Raw genomic sequence first — 17,467 nt, forward strand, 5'->3', positions numbered from 1 at the left:
TAGATCAGATGCTCCAGCAATATACATCATTCCTCTTTACCTAGTAATGTATGACCAAAGCAGGCACCATGGGCTGTGGTGTAAGCACTGACATGAAATATTTTGTTATCTTTGGAGTGAATTTAACTTGTAGCAACCTTTTAGTCACCATTTCTGTGACTTCCTCACAAAATTTCCTTGCTTTAATTACAGTTTATGGGATATGAACATAGCCACTCTTTTTCTTTTGGTTTAATGCTTTCTCTTCTATATCCTCTTATTTTCAGTCAATTCATACCATTATAGTTGAAGTGAATTCCATATGTATAGAATGTAGGACTTTTAAATGCCACTGTATAATGCATGTTTTTAATAAACACATTTAGGCTTTTCACTCCTAACGCAGTTAGTGATTGGTAGTGTTCATATGTGCTCTCTTATTTTTGCCTTCTGTTGATTTTCCTGGGGCATGTGAAAATCTGACTCTCCTTAAATCTCTTGGTGTTCCCATCTATGACTCAATTGTCCTAAATATTCCTGTATATCCCTTGAGAATCACATCAGACAGAGCAATGATATTTTAATATCATTTCTGATATATATATATATATATATATATATATATATATATATCTGAAGATTGAATCCAGGGCCAAGTGTATACCAGGCAAATTCATCCTGAGACTAATTTTGTTTGATCTTTAATTGACATAAATTGAGCATCTTTATGTGGTCATGAGTATATGCATCCCGTGATGATGAAATCATGTTAATTAGTACATCCACCATATCAAACCTGCATGGTTTCTATGTTGTTAAATGCTTAAACTCCTTTCTGGCTACTTACATTCTTTTTTCCTTCAACAACTCAATGTCACTTGAAGACTGAAAAAAAGAAGGACTATTGTGTTTAACTATTTCTTTTGTTTTTCTTCCTGGTCACGGGTTCTTCTTGCATGGTCTCCTAATGTTTGAAGAACCCTTTCAGGAACATTCTTGTCATCTATGCCCTTTCTGCTTTTCTTCATTCATGAATGGGATTTGTAACAGATACGGAAATGTGTGCTGCTTTCTGTTGACTTGCTGGTTTCTGATGAGAAAATCACCTCTGCCTATAGCTAGCACCTAGAAAAGGATCCCGTGCTTAAGTCTTTAGAGAAGTGGTTCTCATCCTTCCTAATGCTTTGATCCTTTAATACCATTCCTCATGATATGGTGACCCCCAACCATAAACATTTTCACTGCTACTTCATAACTGTAATTTTGCTACTGTTATGAATTGCAATGTAAATATCTCTGATTTCCAATGATGTGTCCCCCACCCCCGTGAAAGAGTTGTTCAACCACCAAAAGAGGGCCCAACCCATAGGCTAAGAACTACCATTTTAGAATGACATTCTTTTGAGGAGCGGTGAATTTCAGTTGTTACTTCTTTGAATACCATTTCCCCCTCTTCCCTCATTGTCCTTCCAGTGACACATGTTAGATCTTTGCCATGTGGGGCCCTGAGGATTTGTACTTTATATCTTTACAGTTTGCTTTTCTCTCAGTGATATTCTGTTCTCTTTTTGAGACATCAAGTTTGCGAATCTTTTGGTACATGTTCTCTTACGTTACTTTGCTCATCAGTTAGCTTTGTCTTGGAGTCATTCCATTTTTACTCCAAAGTCACCAAACCCAACTGTTTATGAGCTGCTGCTTTGCTGAAGCTACTTTTCTCCAATTGTTTCAAGTATTTGCAATTGCTTCCTAAGTAGTCTTTTATAATAGCTGTTTCAAAATGTCTGTTGGATGGTTTCAGGGTCTACATCATTCTAACATCTGTTAATGTTTTTTCTCATTTGAGGAGAAGTGTCTGTATCTTATTTAAACCTTCAGTCGAATAAGGCCCTAACAGTGCTGGTGAGGATGGGGCAGGTTCATTTGAAGCCTACATGTTTTGCTAGACCTCTACTAAAGCTAGTTTACTTTACCACTAAATGGAGTCATTCTGCTCTCCCCCAGGATTTCTACCAGTGGAGGGCTGCATTGTTTTTCTCTCCAGACAATCCCTATTGTTGTGCTGACTGGGTAGGAGCATGGCCTACCATACCTGGCAGGTTATAGAGCAAGAAACTGCTTACCTCTTGCAGTTCCCCTTCCTAGCCATGCGGCTGGAAAGCTGCAGACCTCTTTGCATCCAAGGAGGGATGGAAGTCCAGGCTCCTCAAGCTTCTCCATTGACTTCGCAGGCAGATAATTCTGCACAGCCCTGAGAGGTAGAAGTCTTGGCTCTCTCTGTGGCCTTTGCCAAAGAGGAAAAATGGAGATTTAGTTAATAAAACTTCTCTGTAGTATTTACCTATTTCTCAGCAGTTACTACTTACAAGATTTCTGCATTCCTATATTTCCCCTTCACTGTTCCTCTGGCTATAGCAGGATTTTCCTGGGGACCCTTTTCTTTTGGGAATCTGCTGAGTTTCCCATGAAGCAGCTTCCCTGAAGGGTACATAGAGGGTGGGGGAAGGCAACTCACTGCCATGCCATTTTTTTTTTGTTGTTGTTCTTTTTTTTTTTTTTTCCGGAGCTGGGGACCGAACCTAGGGCCTTGCGCTTCCTAGGAAAGCGCTCTACCACTGAGCTCTCAGCTGCCTTGGTGTTTATGTTCTTTTCACCACAAGGGTTCTCCTTTATTCTTGGCTGTGCTGGGACGGGAATGTTGACAGGAAGAAATGTCTTCTTTATCTTGCTTCAGAACCAAAAGTCTGTTCAGTAGTTTTTGAGAATACCATAATTAAATTCTATTTTCCAACAGACCCCTTTGTGTTGTGTGGTTAGGTTTTTCCCTTGTCAAAAACATTTCATGTTCCTGTCTATACTGTCTAGTCTTTATTGTCAGCTTGACATAAACTAGAGATACCTGAGAAGGGAGAAATTTAATTGAAGAATTGTTCCTTTGGATTGGCCGGTGGGCATGCCTGTGGAGCGGGGGACATTTTCTTAATTGCTAATTGATGTGAGTGGACCTGGATCAATGTGGGTGGTACCTTTCCTACACCAGTGATTCTATACTGTATTTCAAAAAGACAGTTGAGAAAGCCAGAAACAAATTGACCAATAATCAAATTTCCACCAGCTCTTCTGCTTCAGTTGCCTGCCCTGAGTTCCTTATGCATCTCTCATGGTGGATTATAATCTGTGAGATGAAATGAATCCTTTCTTCTTCAAGTTATTTAGGATATGGTGTTCATCACTGTATAGAACTAACAAGAACAGAAAGAAAACAAGAATAGAAATTGAGTGTAGTACTGTGCTGACAGAGCAGACAGTTGTCTGGGAGGAAGGTTGTAAAAACATTTGGAACATTGGTTTGGAAATTAGCAGAGCATTCAGAGCTCAGTGTGAGCTTAGAAGATAAAAATGTTGAGAGCAATGCAAACAATGAAGACCTGGTTTCTGAACTTTTACAGTGAAATGAAGACTATCAGGGTTGTTAGTGTGGCATGTATTTGAATTAAGAACCAGTGAAAGGGGTCAAAGAGATGGCTTAATGTTTATGAGTACTTGTTGCTCTTTGGTCAACAGCTAACAACAATCTCTATAGCTCTAATTCCAGGGGCTCCTATGCTCTCGTTTAGCTCCCATGAGCACTGCATGCATGTGCTGCTTGGCAACCATGCAGGCAAAACACACATAAAAATTAAAAGTAATCAAATAATTTATAAGTGGAATTTGGAAGAGAATTGCTCTTGCTTTACTGGGATGAGGGATACATCTACTGGTGTGAAAAATCAGCTGTGCTTCACAAGAGGTCAGCATTATTGAGATGAAATCTAGGAAGTGCATCGCCTCTATGTCAGCTGTGGTCTAAAAAGACCAAGGCAGCAGATAAAGCTGGCAGCAGGGTTTGGTAAATAATGTTTAAGAATTGCCAAAACAGCATAAAAACAGACACATTATCAATGGAATTGAATTGAAGTACCAGACATACATCAATACACCTATGGACACCTGATTTTTTGGTAAAGAAGTCAGAAATATACAACAGAAAAAATAAGACAACATTTTCAACAAATGCTGCTGTTTAACAGGACATTGGTATACAGAAGAGTGCAAATAAATCCATATCTATCACCCTGCACAAAACTCAAGTCCAAGTGGTTCAAAGACCTCAACATAAAACCAGATACACTAAACCTGATAGTGGAGAAAGTGGGGAATAGTCTTGAATGCATTGGCACAGGAGACAACTTCCTGAACAGAACTCCAATGGCTCAGGGTCTAAGATCGACTATTGACAAATGGGATCTCATAAAATTGAAATTGACACTGTCAATAGGACAAAATGGCAACCAACAGATTGGGAAAAGATCTTTACCAATCCTATATTGAATAGAGGGTTAATATCTAATATGTACAAAGAACTCAAGAAGTTAGACTCCAGGTAACCAAATAATCCTATTAAAAATGGGATACAAAACTAAACAAAGAATTCTCAACTGAGTAATATCAAATGGTTGAGGAACACTTACAGAAATATTCAACATCCTTAGTCATCAGGGAAATGCAAATCAAAACAACCCTGAGATTCCACCTCACACCAGTCAGAATGGCTAAGATAAAAAAACTCAGATGACAGCAGATGCTGGCAAGGATGTGCAGAAAGAGGGACACTCCTCCACTGTTGGTGGGATTGCAAACTGGTACAACCATTCTGGAAATCAGTCTGGAGGTTTCTCAGAAAGTTGGACGTAGTACTACTTGAGGACCCAGCTATACCACTCCTGGGCATATACCCAAAATGTGCTCCAACATACAACAAAGACACATGCTCCACTATGTTCATAGCAGCCTTATTTATAATAGTCAGAAGCTGGAAAGAACCCAGATACCCTTCAACAGAGGAATGGATACAGAAAATGTGGTATATCTACACAATGGAGTACTATTCAGCTGGCTATTACAAACAATGACTTCATGAAATTCATAGGCAAATGGATGAACTAGAAAATATCATCCTGAGTGAGGTAACCCAGTCACAAAAGGACACATATAGTATGCATTCACTGATAAGTGATAGCTTGGAATACCCAAGATACAATTTACAGACCACATGAAGCTCAAGAAGAAGAAAGATCAAAGCATGGATGCTTCAGTCCTTCTTAGAACAGGCAACAAAAATACACACAGGAGGAAATATGGAGACAAAGTGTGGAACAGAGACTGAAGGAAAAGCCATCCAGAGATTGCCACACCTGGGGATCCATCCTATATACAGGCACTAAACCCAGACACTATTGCAGATGCCAAGAAGTGCTTGTTGACAGTAGCCTGATATAGCTGTCTCCTGAGATGCTCTGCTGAGTTTGACAAATGGAGAGGCAGATGCTTGCAGTCAACCATTGGACTGAGCATGGTGTCCCCAATGGAGAAGTTAGAGGAAGGACTGAAGGAGCTGAAGGGATTTGTAACCCCATTGGAAGAACAATAATATCAACCAACCAGACCCTCCAGAGTTCCCAAGGACTAAAGTACCAACTAAAGAGTGCACATGGAAGGACCATATGTGGCTCCAGCCACATATGTAGCAGAGGATGGCCTTGTTGGGCGTCAGTGAGAGGAGAGGCCGTTGGTCCTGTGAAGGCTCGATGCCCCAGTGTACAGGAATGCCACAATGGGGAGACAAGAGTGGGTCAGTGGGTGAGGGTTCACCCTCATAGAAGCAGGGGGAGGGTGGATGGGAGAGGGGCAACTGGGAAAGAGGTAACATTTGAAATGTAAATAAGTAAAATATCCAATAAAGAAAGAGAATGGGGTACATACCTAAACAGAATTCTCAACAGAAGAATCTCAAATGTCTGAGAAACATATTTAAAAAATGTTTAACATTCTTTGCCATCAGGGTATGTAAATCAAAATGATTTTGAGATTTCATCTTATGCCTATCAGTATGGCTAGGAATAACAACAAGAACAAAAATGACAGCTCCTGCTGACAAGGATGGAAGGAGGGAGAATACTCCAATGCTGCTGTTGGGAATGCAATCACTTTGGAAGTCAATATGACAGTTTCTCAGAAAATTGGAAATTGGTCTACCTGAAGACCTAGATATATCACTTTTGGTCATGTACCCAAAGGATATTCCCCCATACCACAATGGTACTTGCTCCACTATGTACATAGCAGCTTTATTATAATAGCCAGAAACTGGAAACAATATAGATATCCCTCAACTGAAGAATGGATAAAGAAAATATATCTCGTTTACACAATGGAGTACTACTCAGCTGTTAAAAACAGTGACATCATGAAATTTGCTGGCGAATGGATGGAACTAGAAAAAAATTGTCCTGAGTGAGGTAACCCAGACTCAGAAAGACCAACATGGCTTGCACTCACTTATAAGTGAATATTAGCTGTGAAAATAAAAGACAATCATGCTCCAATACACAGCCCCAGACAGGCTAAACAAAAATGAGGCCTTAATGGGGATTGGAGGGATGGAAAGATCTACCTTGGAAAGAGAAATACCATAGGTTTCTTTGGAAGACTGAGGCTTGGTCAGTCTTGGGAAGACTGGGAGCAGGAGGGATCGGGTGGTCAGGGGGAATATTGAAAATTGGGAAAAATGAATGAAATTGGAGCATTTCAGGGGCAAAGTGGAAATCTAGTGTTATAGAAACCTCATGGAATTTAAAACACTAACCCTAGCAAAGAGTCCCAGTATAGGGAACAAGGAGCTCGATCTGATCATCTTTTGTAACCAGGCAAGGCCTCGAGGGGAGGGATTGGAACACCAACCCAGCCACAAAACCTCAAACCTATTGGTTGTCATGCCTGCAGGATGTTCTGGGATAGGAGCCTAGTATAATGGGCATCAGATATACCAGAGAGGCTTTGGCCAGCAAGTGACAAGAGTAGATGCAGAGTACCACAGACAAACATTAGGTGGAGTTTGGGGTGTTCTGCAAAGAAGGAAAAAGGAAGAATTAGAGGAACCAGAGAGGTCAGGAACACACCTTGAGAGCATGGCTCACAAAACCTGGCACTTATGGGGACTCATAGGTTAGGGAGTCTGTATAGGTCTGATGTAGGTCCTCTACATATATGTTATAGTGTAGCTTGTTGTTCTAATCCTAACAGTGGGAGCAGAGGCTGTCCTTGACTTTTTTCCTATTCATGGGACCCTTTTTCCTACTGGGTTGCCTTGTCCAGCCTTTTTGTGATAGTATATGCCTGGTCTTATTGTAGCTTGTGTTTGGTTGATGTCCCTGGGAGGACTACTCCTTTATGAGGGGTGGTGGTGGGTGTTGGAGCTTGGGGAGAGAAGAGTTGCAGGTGCAGAGACTAGGGGAAGATGAGGAAGGGGAAACAGTAGTCAGGATGTAATATATGACAGAAGAATTAGAAAACAAGAGTTAGAAAGCATGAAGGGGTCATGGAGAACAGCTAAGGCTTGCCACTATATGGCAGGGTTTGAGTTCCTAAACTTAGCCTAGGTGAGGCCATTGGTGGATGCATAGTTCACTTACAATGGAGTCTTTGGGATATTGGAGATGACAGGACCATGGACCAACTACCAAGGACAAGGGTGATGTGGAGTGCAATCTGAACCTATGAGGCAAATTGTGTGTGTTTGTGTGTCAAGTTGACAAGATGTGGATTTTACTACTCAATTTGACACAGACTAGAGACATTTGGGGGAAGGGAGCCTTAGCTGAGGAATTTCCTTTATCAGTCTGTTGTGAGCATGTCTGTGAGGGCACTTTCTTGATTCCCAATTGATGTAGGGAGACCTAGACCTCTGTAGGAGCAATATCACTAGGTGGGCAAGCAGGCCTAGGCTATATAAAAAAGATATCTGAGAAAGTTAGAGGGAATAAACAAATAAATAGTGTTCTTCCATTTAGGTTTCAGCTTAAATCTTCTCACGTGAGTTCCTGCTTCAGATTCCTTTGCTGATGAAGTGTAGCCTGCAAGATAAAATAAACACTTTCTAACTAAGTTGTCTTTAGTCATAGTGTTTGTTAAACCAGAAAGAACTTCAATAACCATGAAGGCTTTCTCTTGCTTTATGCACTCTTGAACCCTGTCACATGGTATTGGTCAGATGTCTGCATTGAGAAGCAGGAGCAGTGGTTAGTTGAGGGCCCACCTGTTCTAAAAGATTTCTAGATGAGAACTCATGACTCCTCATATTAGCCTTCATAAATAGTTGAATACTTAACCAAACATCCCATTTGTACCTCACCAAATGCTAAAGAAAGCCATGCTGTCTGTTATCTTCTTCAGGCAAGAGGTGGCCTTATTGCTCAATCCTACCTTTCTAATCTCCCTTGATTTAAGTGAAAGAGACTTTATGAGTTGATGGAAATGTGACTTCCTTTGGAAGTCTAAGAGTGACAACTGCAACTTGACACAACTGATGGAAACATCCAGAGGTTATTTTCTGAGAGAGAGGGATGATGAAATTGAGCCTAGATTTTTACACATGCCAGACAAGTGCTGTGCCAGAGATTTAAATAGTAGCACTGTGTAAAATTTGTGAGGAGTTGACAGAGTCTTGAGCAAATATGTATTGTTGAAATGAATACAGCACAGTGCCCAGACTTGTGGAAATGGCAGAGCCTTCTCTGAATGGCAAAACCTTCCCCTAGACATATGTGGATGTTGACAGTGTGTACAGAAAATGTAGATCCCAGCTTCCTCCTCCCTTATAGAGGTTTCCCACTGAGATGATCTAAACCCACCTGCCTCCTTTTTTAGCTGTATACAGTAAAAGTACCTCCTCATTTAGTTGTATACAGAAACCTACCTCATGGATTTAGATGTATAAAATACACACACTGAGTTTCCAGAGAACTGCTGGTGTGTCTCCATCAGAGCATACAGCCTACCTGACCTTTAAGTGTCTCTGTGTGTCTATCCTTTCTTCATTCCCTGTGGCCCCAGTTGGACCAGTCCCTAAGCTGAGCAGGTCAGAAAAGTGGCACCCAAACAGGGACACCCAACTGCAGGGAACTCACATGTCAAATAAGGGAACAGGCAAAGGGAGTGGTGCACATGTAATTCTGAGCATTGGGTATAAACCATGGGCCACATAGAATCTAGAGATACACAGTCATACCTTAAAACTTTGAAGATTTAATGGAACATCCGAAATAGGGTAAAAACATCACAGCTCCATCACTTCTTAGACTACATTCAGGAGACTTCTACTAAGAGTAGCTGAACCAACCTTCTTGTTCAAGCACATACAATAAACCCGTATCCACATTCAGCTGCATACAATAAACCTATCTCCTATATTCAGATGTAAAAAAGAAATACACTGCTGGTGAGCAGAGTCTGTGTGTCTGTATGCCTATCCTTTCTTCATTCCTTCACCAATCTAGTCTGGTTGCCAGGACCTAGCCATAGAAATTATGGCAAAAATATTTACAAACTGAATGATAATCTCTGCGAAGTAGAGGGAGAGAGGGATCTGGGTGGGAGAGAGGAGCAGAAGAGAAAAAGGGGGGTTAGTTCAGATATTGGAGGAGATGGGGGAGAAGTATAGAGGTTTAGGAATTTGAAAGTAGGTATGTAGCAGTGGGGAAGGTAGCCACTAGAAAGTTCCAGATGCCATGGACCCAAGAGGTTTCCAGAACCCAGGAGGGAGGACATTAGCCAAAATGCCCAACAAAGGGGAGATAGAACTTGTAGATAGACATGGTCCTCAGTTGAGGTATGGGGCCAAACACCCACCTCAAAAATATTAATTCAGAATTCCTCTTGTTATCAAATGTTAGGAAATACAGAGACAAAGAGTGAGGCAGAAAATGAAGGAAAGGCCACCTAGAGACTGCCTCACCTAGAGATCCATCCCTTCTGCTGATACCAAACCCAGACACAATTGCTGATGCCAAGAAGTGCTTACTGACAGGTGTCTAGTATATCTGTTCCCTGAGAGGCTCTGGAGAGCTGGACCAATACAGATGAGGATATACACAGTCAAAACATCGGACTGAGTGCAGGAACCCACAATGGGGAAGTTAGGGCAAGGACTGTAGGAGCTGAAGGGGTTTGCAACCTCATAGGAAGAACAATAATATCAACCAATCACCCCCCAATATTCTCAGGGACTAAACCACCAACTAAAGATTACATGGAGGACTCATGGCTTCAGCTATATATGTAGCCATGGATGGCCTTATCTGGAATCACTGGGAGGGGAGCCGCTTGGTCCTGTAGAGGTTAGATGACTCAGAATAACAAAATTCTAGGCCACTAAGGCAGGAGTGGGTGGGCAGGTGGGGGAGCACCCTTACAGAGGCAGGAGGAGGGGGAGGGAGGAGGAGGCTTGTGGAGGGGAAACTGGGAAGGGGGATAACATTTGAAATGTAAATAAATAAAATAATCAATAATAAAAGAAAAATCAAGTTTTCCTTACATAAAGATTCTGGGGCCACATTCTTTTGAGTGACATAACATATAAAGTGTCTGTATCTCTTAGTTCTCTCCAGATACCAGAGACCATAACTGTCTCTCTGTTTTTCAGGTTGGGCTTCCCCATGATGCTCATGTCCTGCACCATTGGGATGTGCTATCTCCTGATTGCTCATGTTGTGGTGGGATGGAATTAACTGCTAGCCGTCATTTGCAGACCAACAGAAACATGATTATCAACAGCACCGGGTGGAAGATTTCCCCACAGCACCTCTGAAGAAGAAAAAGATGAGTTTCCCATGTATGTCATGTCCATGTAAAGCTTTGGCAATAACAGTATTGTTTAGGTGGATGATGGGAAACCACATCTCCCTGTAGACCAAAAAAAAAAAAAATACAAATCAACTTACCAAGATTTCCAGCAGAAAATAATGTATATTTTAAAAATATTTCATGTAATTCTATATAAGAAATTTGCAAGCCTATCTAAATAGCTGTCCCTTTTAATTGTCATTTCTAAGGTACACAGTTTTTCTTAATGTAATCACCCTACATGTTGAAATAGTTAGCATTCAGTTTTCATATCCCTTTAATATGTCTTTTTCTTGGAAGAGACAGATGAGTGTTAAGAAAAGATTTTGTGTATTTAAAAAATAAAGTAGCCCTTGATATAAGATTTTGTAATTTATTTGCCATAGTATTTTCAATTACATCAACCTGCATTTCATCCACTTTTACTTTTTTTGTAACACTTTAAAATTAATATTTATAAGCCTAGAGAAAGTATCTTTTAAGTAGCATTTTTATAGTAATGGCTTAGAACTGTAATTTTCCATTTTGAAAATGACACGTGCTGTTTACATCAATTACATTGAAGCTTGATCAATATGCTTGTCTCTGCTCTCCCTGTGAAGCTCCAGATGTTCCAGTAACATCTGTAGGTGTGGTTCTTCAAGTACCATCTCATGTCAGACAGAAAGACTGAAAGCAAAGAGCCAGAGGGAGCCTGCCCCTCCATTGATGTCTTTCTACTTTGGTTGTCAGTGCATTGGTTGTGCCCAGAGGCATTACTGAGTGCTAAGTTGTCTATGTCTAACCATGAGACATGAGGGTGCCCATCAGGGACTTTACATGAAAGAGCTTCTCATTTAAAAAGGCTCAAGGAGCTTAGAGCACTGAAGTGCAATTTAGGAGACTTTTCTAATTCTATTTTCTGTCGCTGACACTCTCAGGTAGATGTAGCTTTCCTGCAAATCAGAACATGTATTCACAAAGAGGCAAAATGCTTCCTTCCTGAAACATAGCCACTGCTTGTGGCAGTGGTTATCAACCTGTGGGTTTCAAACTCTTTGTGGAGGTCAAGCTACCCTTTCACAGGGCTCACCTAACACCATTGGAAAGCATCAGATATTTGCATTATGGTTCACAACAGTAGCAAATTTACAGTTATGAATTAGCAGTGAAATAATCTTAGGGCTGGGGGTTACCACAACACGAGGAACTCTATTAAAGTGCCAAAGCATTAGGAAGATTGAGAACCATTGGTTTATGGGAATCTCTCTCCTCTTTGCACGTGATGTCTCAGGAGTCATGCATTATCTCTGAATGTCTTGAAAGAGATGATAGGATGCATCACATTTTTATTTTAAAAATCTCATCTCAGCATTTCCTATGCTTACATGTTTGCATCTCATCTAAGGTACCTGATGAACCCATGAGGAAACATTTCCTGGTTTTTCCATTTCTGTTTTCTGTAGGCGTCATGGAAGCCCAAGTTCTTTAGCCCTTTCACTGAAAGCAATGTCTTGGTCCACCCCATGATTCTGCATGCCGTGATGTGGCCTTGAAGCCCTTGCATTCCATGCTGCATCATGATCACTTTTGCTCCTCTCCATCAGTGCCTCTTCTCCGTCATTGCTGAGCCACACCTCATCAGCTCCTCACTTTTCCCTTCTTGTTCTTCTTGGCCTCCCTTGCAATTGAGTCTTTTCTTCCTTCCTCTCTTCAGACCCCTTCAGAGCTCCCCAACAGTAAAATTTGATTTTGTTGGCTCCCACAATCTTTTCTCTACTTCTATCCTCACATGTAACACTAACTTGGTCAGTAGGTCACTATGATTTCTTCATCTCAAGCATCTCTGATATTTCTCCTACTTCTGCCCAGTTATTGCAGGTTATCTTCCACTATAGATGGTTTAAATATGTGAGGTATTTTCCCCCTCTCGGTTCATGTGTTAGAAGATTGATTCTCAGTGTAGTGGTTATAGTAGATCGTAGAACTGTTAAGAAGCAGAGCCCAGTGATGGGGGGGAATACTTTCAGAAAGGACTTACATTGTTCTCATGAAAAGCCTTTTACTTCCCTCAAAAGCAGGTTGTAATAAAAGAGCAAGGCTGGCCCCTCCATGCTCTTGAGCTTGCTGTATCACCATGTGATTTTTTTTTCCCTCTCCGAGGCTCCCAACATGATACTATCCACTTTCCCAGACTAGTCAGAGGAGACACAGTGGGCCTATAAGGGAGGAGAAAGGGTAATTGCCAGCACCTAAGTTATAGGAAGCTGCATGGTGAGACTGGGTAGGTCTCACCTGGACCAAGACTTCCCTGGCCTCAACTACCTTGGGGTCTCACTGTGCTCACAGATAACAGAGAGCATTGCCTACTACTGCACCCCTACTTCATCTGTACTTCTATGCTCGGGATTTGAATGTATGATGACAACCATTGCAAACAGCGCCTATATTAATAACGGGATAAGAAAAATGGGACTGTGAGAGGTTTGCACACCCCCAGAGTTGTTTTTATTTTTTTTAGATCTTTTTCCACATATCAAGAATTTACCAGCGACTCCTAGTCTATATGTTAGACTTTTCTTTTGAATGCTCAGATCAGTACACTAAATCTCTAATTCCACTTGCATGAAGTCATGTATGCATTTAACCTATTCAGAGCCTCCACTATGGCATAGCATCATTTGATTTCAACACCTGACCACTCCAAACAGAGTGGTGAAGTCATGTAGTGTTTCAATATTCATAATAACTGATGTGTGAAGCAGATATAATCAAGGAAGTATTGGTGTTGTGGAAGAGACCTAGAGAAAATGAGAGGGGCAGGGGACACATCTGCAGCAAATTCCTACGTATTGTTAAGCAGCAAGCTCAGGGGCAGTCACCGGATGACTGGGGTGGACGGACTGTCAGGTGAGAGGAACTCAGCTCGGCTAGGTAGTTCATGTTCTTCTGATTCAGTGTCATTTTGTAACTCTTCTTACTTCTTTCATCTCTAGTTTCATCCTGCTCTAGTGCCAATCTCACTTCACTGAGAAGAAGGTGGAAACCTTCAGAGGGGGGAAATCTATTGCTAACTTCTTATATTTGTTTGCACCAGGGCCTGAATGCTCTCTCCCCCCTAATGGGAGCACCACTCTGGCTTTATTCCAAACGGTGCTCTAAGTGTGTTCAGATTTGTGTGTGTGCTCTCAGATGCTGTGTGTTAGATGCTCCTGGTGTGTAAGTAGAACGTTAACTATTTCACATATCAGACAATCTTTGGACAGGATGCTCTGATGGATTTTTCATGGCCTGTTCTCTAGAATGCGAAGGGGACTCCTGGGTTAGGTGAAGGAGAACACTCATATTCCGTAGGGATTTCACCTGATCTCCCTGTTGTCTGTTCCAGTTTTCCTGCTGTTATAGGTAGGCTTATGTTCAACCAGAGAGTGGAGGGAAGCAATTTGGGCTATGTTCTCTGGCTCAGTAGGGCTGGGTAGCACCAAGCCTGTGCTGTTTCCTATGGTTAGTAGAAGGTGTGGAGGTCCCACCACTCTTTTGTTCTGGGTCTCATCTATTCTGGGTTTGCTCCTCCATCTACTTTTCATAGTTCTCCTTTGTCCATTTCCAGTGCTTTTAAGATCCTGAACCATACAGAGAGGGAAAGAATGGAATTATAATCTACTCATCTAATTAGACAATCATTTTCTTTTGCTACTACAAAATAATTCACATGATCAAATCGAATGGTCTTAAAAGATAATTCTTTAAAAAAAACCAGCCAAATTACATTTCAAATAATCAAAGTTTTACTTCTTTTATTTCAAATGGAAAAGAGACAATTTTAGGTAAAGAGATGAAATCTAAAAGCAGGTTATACGTAAGTTCCTTATTAATTCCTGTTGCAATTACTGCTGGAAAAATAGGCCTCCAGGTGTTCCCCATACTGAGAACACAGCTCTCTGCTCCCACTTACTTGTTGATGATTTTTTGCTCCCTAGATAGCCATTGTGATTCTGATATTGGATCCCCAGTAAATCTGGGTCATGGAACCATTAGCCGAACATGCCAAGAATGGTTGTTATAAATCAGTGTCACTATTCAGCAGCTTTCTACCTTTGCACAGAGTAGTCAGGCCTGAAATAAAGAAACCCACTGAACAAAAGATGGAAGAAAGAATCTCAGGCATTAAAGACATGATAGAAGAAATTAATATACCTGTCAAAAATGTTAGCTCTAAAAAGCTTCTAGCATAAAATATCCAGGAAATCTGGGACACTATAAAAAGGCCACTAGGAGTAATAGGATGAACGAAGGAGAAGAAACAAGGGTCAAAGGCTCAGAAAATATTTTCCACAAAATCATGAAACATCTCCAATCTAAAGATGGAGGGGCCAAATAAGTTACAAAAGCATATATAACATCAAAGAGATAGAACTGGAAGAGAAAGTCCCCATTACACACAATAATCAAATTACTAAGCACACAGAACAAAAGAGATATTAAAAGTTTCAAAGAAAAAAAGACTAATACATAAAGGTAGACCCATTAGAATAGCACCTAACTTATCGGTGGGGACTCTAATAGCCGGGAGGGTAGAGACAAATGTTCTACAAGTCAGAGATGCCAGCCTAGAATACTTTACCTAGAAAATTTTCAATCCCAGTAGATGGAGAAAGAAAACATTCTGTAATAAAGCCAAGTTTAAACAATGTCTATTTATAAATCCAACTCCACAGAAGATGTGAGAAGAACCTGAAGAGGTTAGTCACATCCAAGAATACAAAAGGGACAAATAATTGCAGACCAGCAAACTAACGGGAAGAACAACAAAATGAAAGCAATCAATTAACACTGTCCATTTTTAACTCTCAATTAACAGTCATAATTCCAAATAAAAGGACACAGACTAACAAACTAGATGGGCACATAGGGAAGATCCAGAAGGAGTTGGGGAGAATCATGATCACAATATATTGTATGAAAAAAATGGATGTTCACTAAAATAAACTACAGGATAGGAACATACAAGAAATGTGAGATACTATGAAAAGACAAAAATCTTTAAACTACAAGCGTAGATGAGGGAGCATAATGGCATAGACCATGATTCAACACGATCATAGAAGAAAACTTCCCTGAAAGTAAAGAAAGGCAAACTCACACAGTAAAACAAGCACCTAGAATACCAAATAGACAAGACCAGAAAAGAGAATAACCACAGTATATCATAGTTAAAATACTTAGTATACAGAACAAAGCAAGAATATTGGAAGCTTCAAAGGAAGAAAAACAAAAAAACAAAACAAAACAAACAAAAAAAAACCAAGACGAAACACAGTCACTTGTAAAGAAACACCCATCAGAATAATAGCTGATTTTTCAGTGGACACTTTGAAAGCCAGAAGAGCCTGGAATAATACATTTCCACCCCTTAAAAGACCATGATGTCTAGATTATTAGACTACTCATGAAAATTATCCACCATAGTTGAAGGAAAATATTTTCATGATGTAAATAGTACATAAAAATTCTACCCTAAAAATCTAAACCTAAATAAAATGCAACAAGAACATATTTTAGGCTAAAAAGAGAATGAATATAACCAAGATACTGTCAAAAGAAATGGGAAACTCTAATTACTACAACTCAAAACACCACCAAAACAAACCGAAATCAATAATGCAATGACCACTATAGACACATACACTTCAGTAATAATATTAATGGCCTCAGTTCTCTAATTAAAATATAGAAATTGGTGAATATATCAATAAAAAACATATCTATCTGTTGTCTACAAGAAACACTTCTTAGTTTTAAAGATGGCTACCACCTTAATGTAACAGAATGGACAAAAGGAAGCTAATCAAATGTGACCAGGAAGCAAGCAGGCATAGTTATATCTGAGAAATAATATTTTGGCTTTAAAAAACTAACAGAAGAGATGTTGTGGATTGCTCCCTCAACAGGGAATCCCTGATGTGGAGTAGATCACGTACTCGGGTGATTTCGGGTGAAATCTTAATTGATCAAATAAATGCTAGAGCCTGAGATTGGGCAGTGGAACTAAAAGGCAGAGCTAGAAGTTTTAGAGAAGGAGAGGGAGGAAGGAAAGGGAAGAAGAGATAGAGGATATAGGGAGAAGAAGATGGAGGAAGAGGAGGTAGAAGATGGAGCAGACCCATGTGGTCTGGAGGAGCCACGAGTAGCTTGGGATTTCATAGCTGGACAATAGAATAGTGAAGTGGTATATTTGTCCAATCTAGGTGTGCAGCTTATAAATATATTAACTGAGTTATGTGTTCTTTCATGGGCATATAAGGGTAGGACATTTACCAATATAAATCTGTCTGGTATAAATATATGTCTCCATTTCCTTTCACGGGGCTATTGGGATCTAAGTGAGACTGGTTGTTGGTGTTCCACAGACCAGTCGTGAGAATGACCTTATTTCCAGAAAAAAAACCTGGTTTGGTGAGCTTAGCAGGCTGGCTGAGGGCCATAATGCTTCGAGCTAGCCATAGGGGATAGCTGAGACTGCTGATGCTGGCATCTAGCCTGATTTAATATGAATTTATAAAATTACATGTTACAGAGATAAAGAGGGAGACTGTAATCAATGGAACAGTTAGCCAAGAGGACATTACTATCCTAAACACATGTATCAACTCTGGTGCATCCACTTTATAAAAAGTATACTCCTAGACTTAAAAACAGATTAAATTTAACTCAAGAAACAATCAATTGGCTGAAGAGGAAGCTCACCATGGGAGAGATTCTTTTCTGGTTATACATCTGATAGGGGCTT

At 40.4% G+C, this 17,467-nt stretch overlaps 1 protein-coding gene across 4 annotated transcripts in view; it reads left to right on the forward strand.

Annotated features, from left to right (window-relative positions):
* Oca2 (OCA2 melanosomal transmembrane protein) overlaps nt 1–10,787 on the forward strand; it is a 322,662-nt gene extending 311,875 nt beyond the window's left edge. For 3 of the 4 annotated variants that reach the window (XM_087654839.1, XM_087654913.1, XM_087654893.1), the window contains exon 23: nt 10,499–10,787. In XM_087654839.1, coding sequence (XP_087510965.1) covers nt 10,499–10,583 — 85 coding nt within the window. In that variant the 3' untranslated portion in view covers nt 10,584–10,787. 4 annotated transcript variants of the gene reach the window in all.
* The last annotated feature ends 6,680 nt before the right edge of the window (nt 10,788–17,467 follow it).

The sequence above is a fragment of the Rattus norvegicus genome, chromosome 1 (assembly GCF_021556685.1).
Source record: "Rattus norvegicus strain SHRSP/BbbUtx chromosome 1, alternate assembly SHRSP_T2T, whole genome shotgun sequence".
NCBI lineage: Eukaryota > Metazoa > Chordata > Mammalia > Rodentia > Muridae > Rattus > Rattus norvegicus.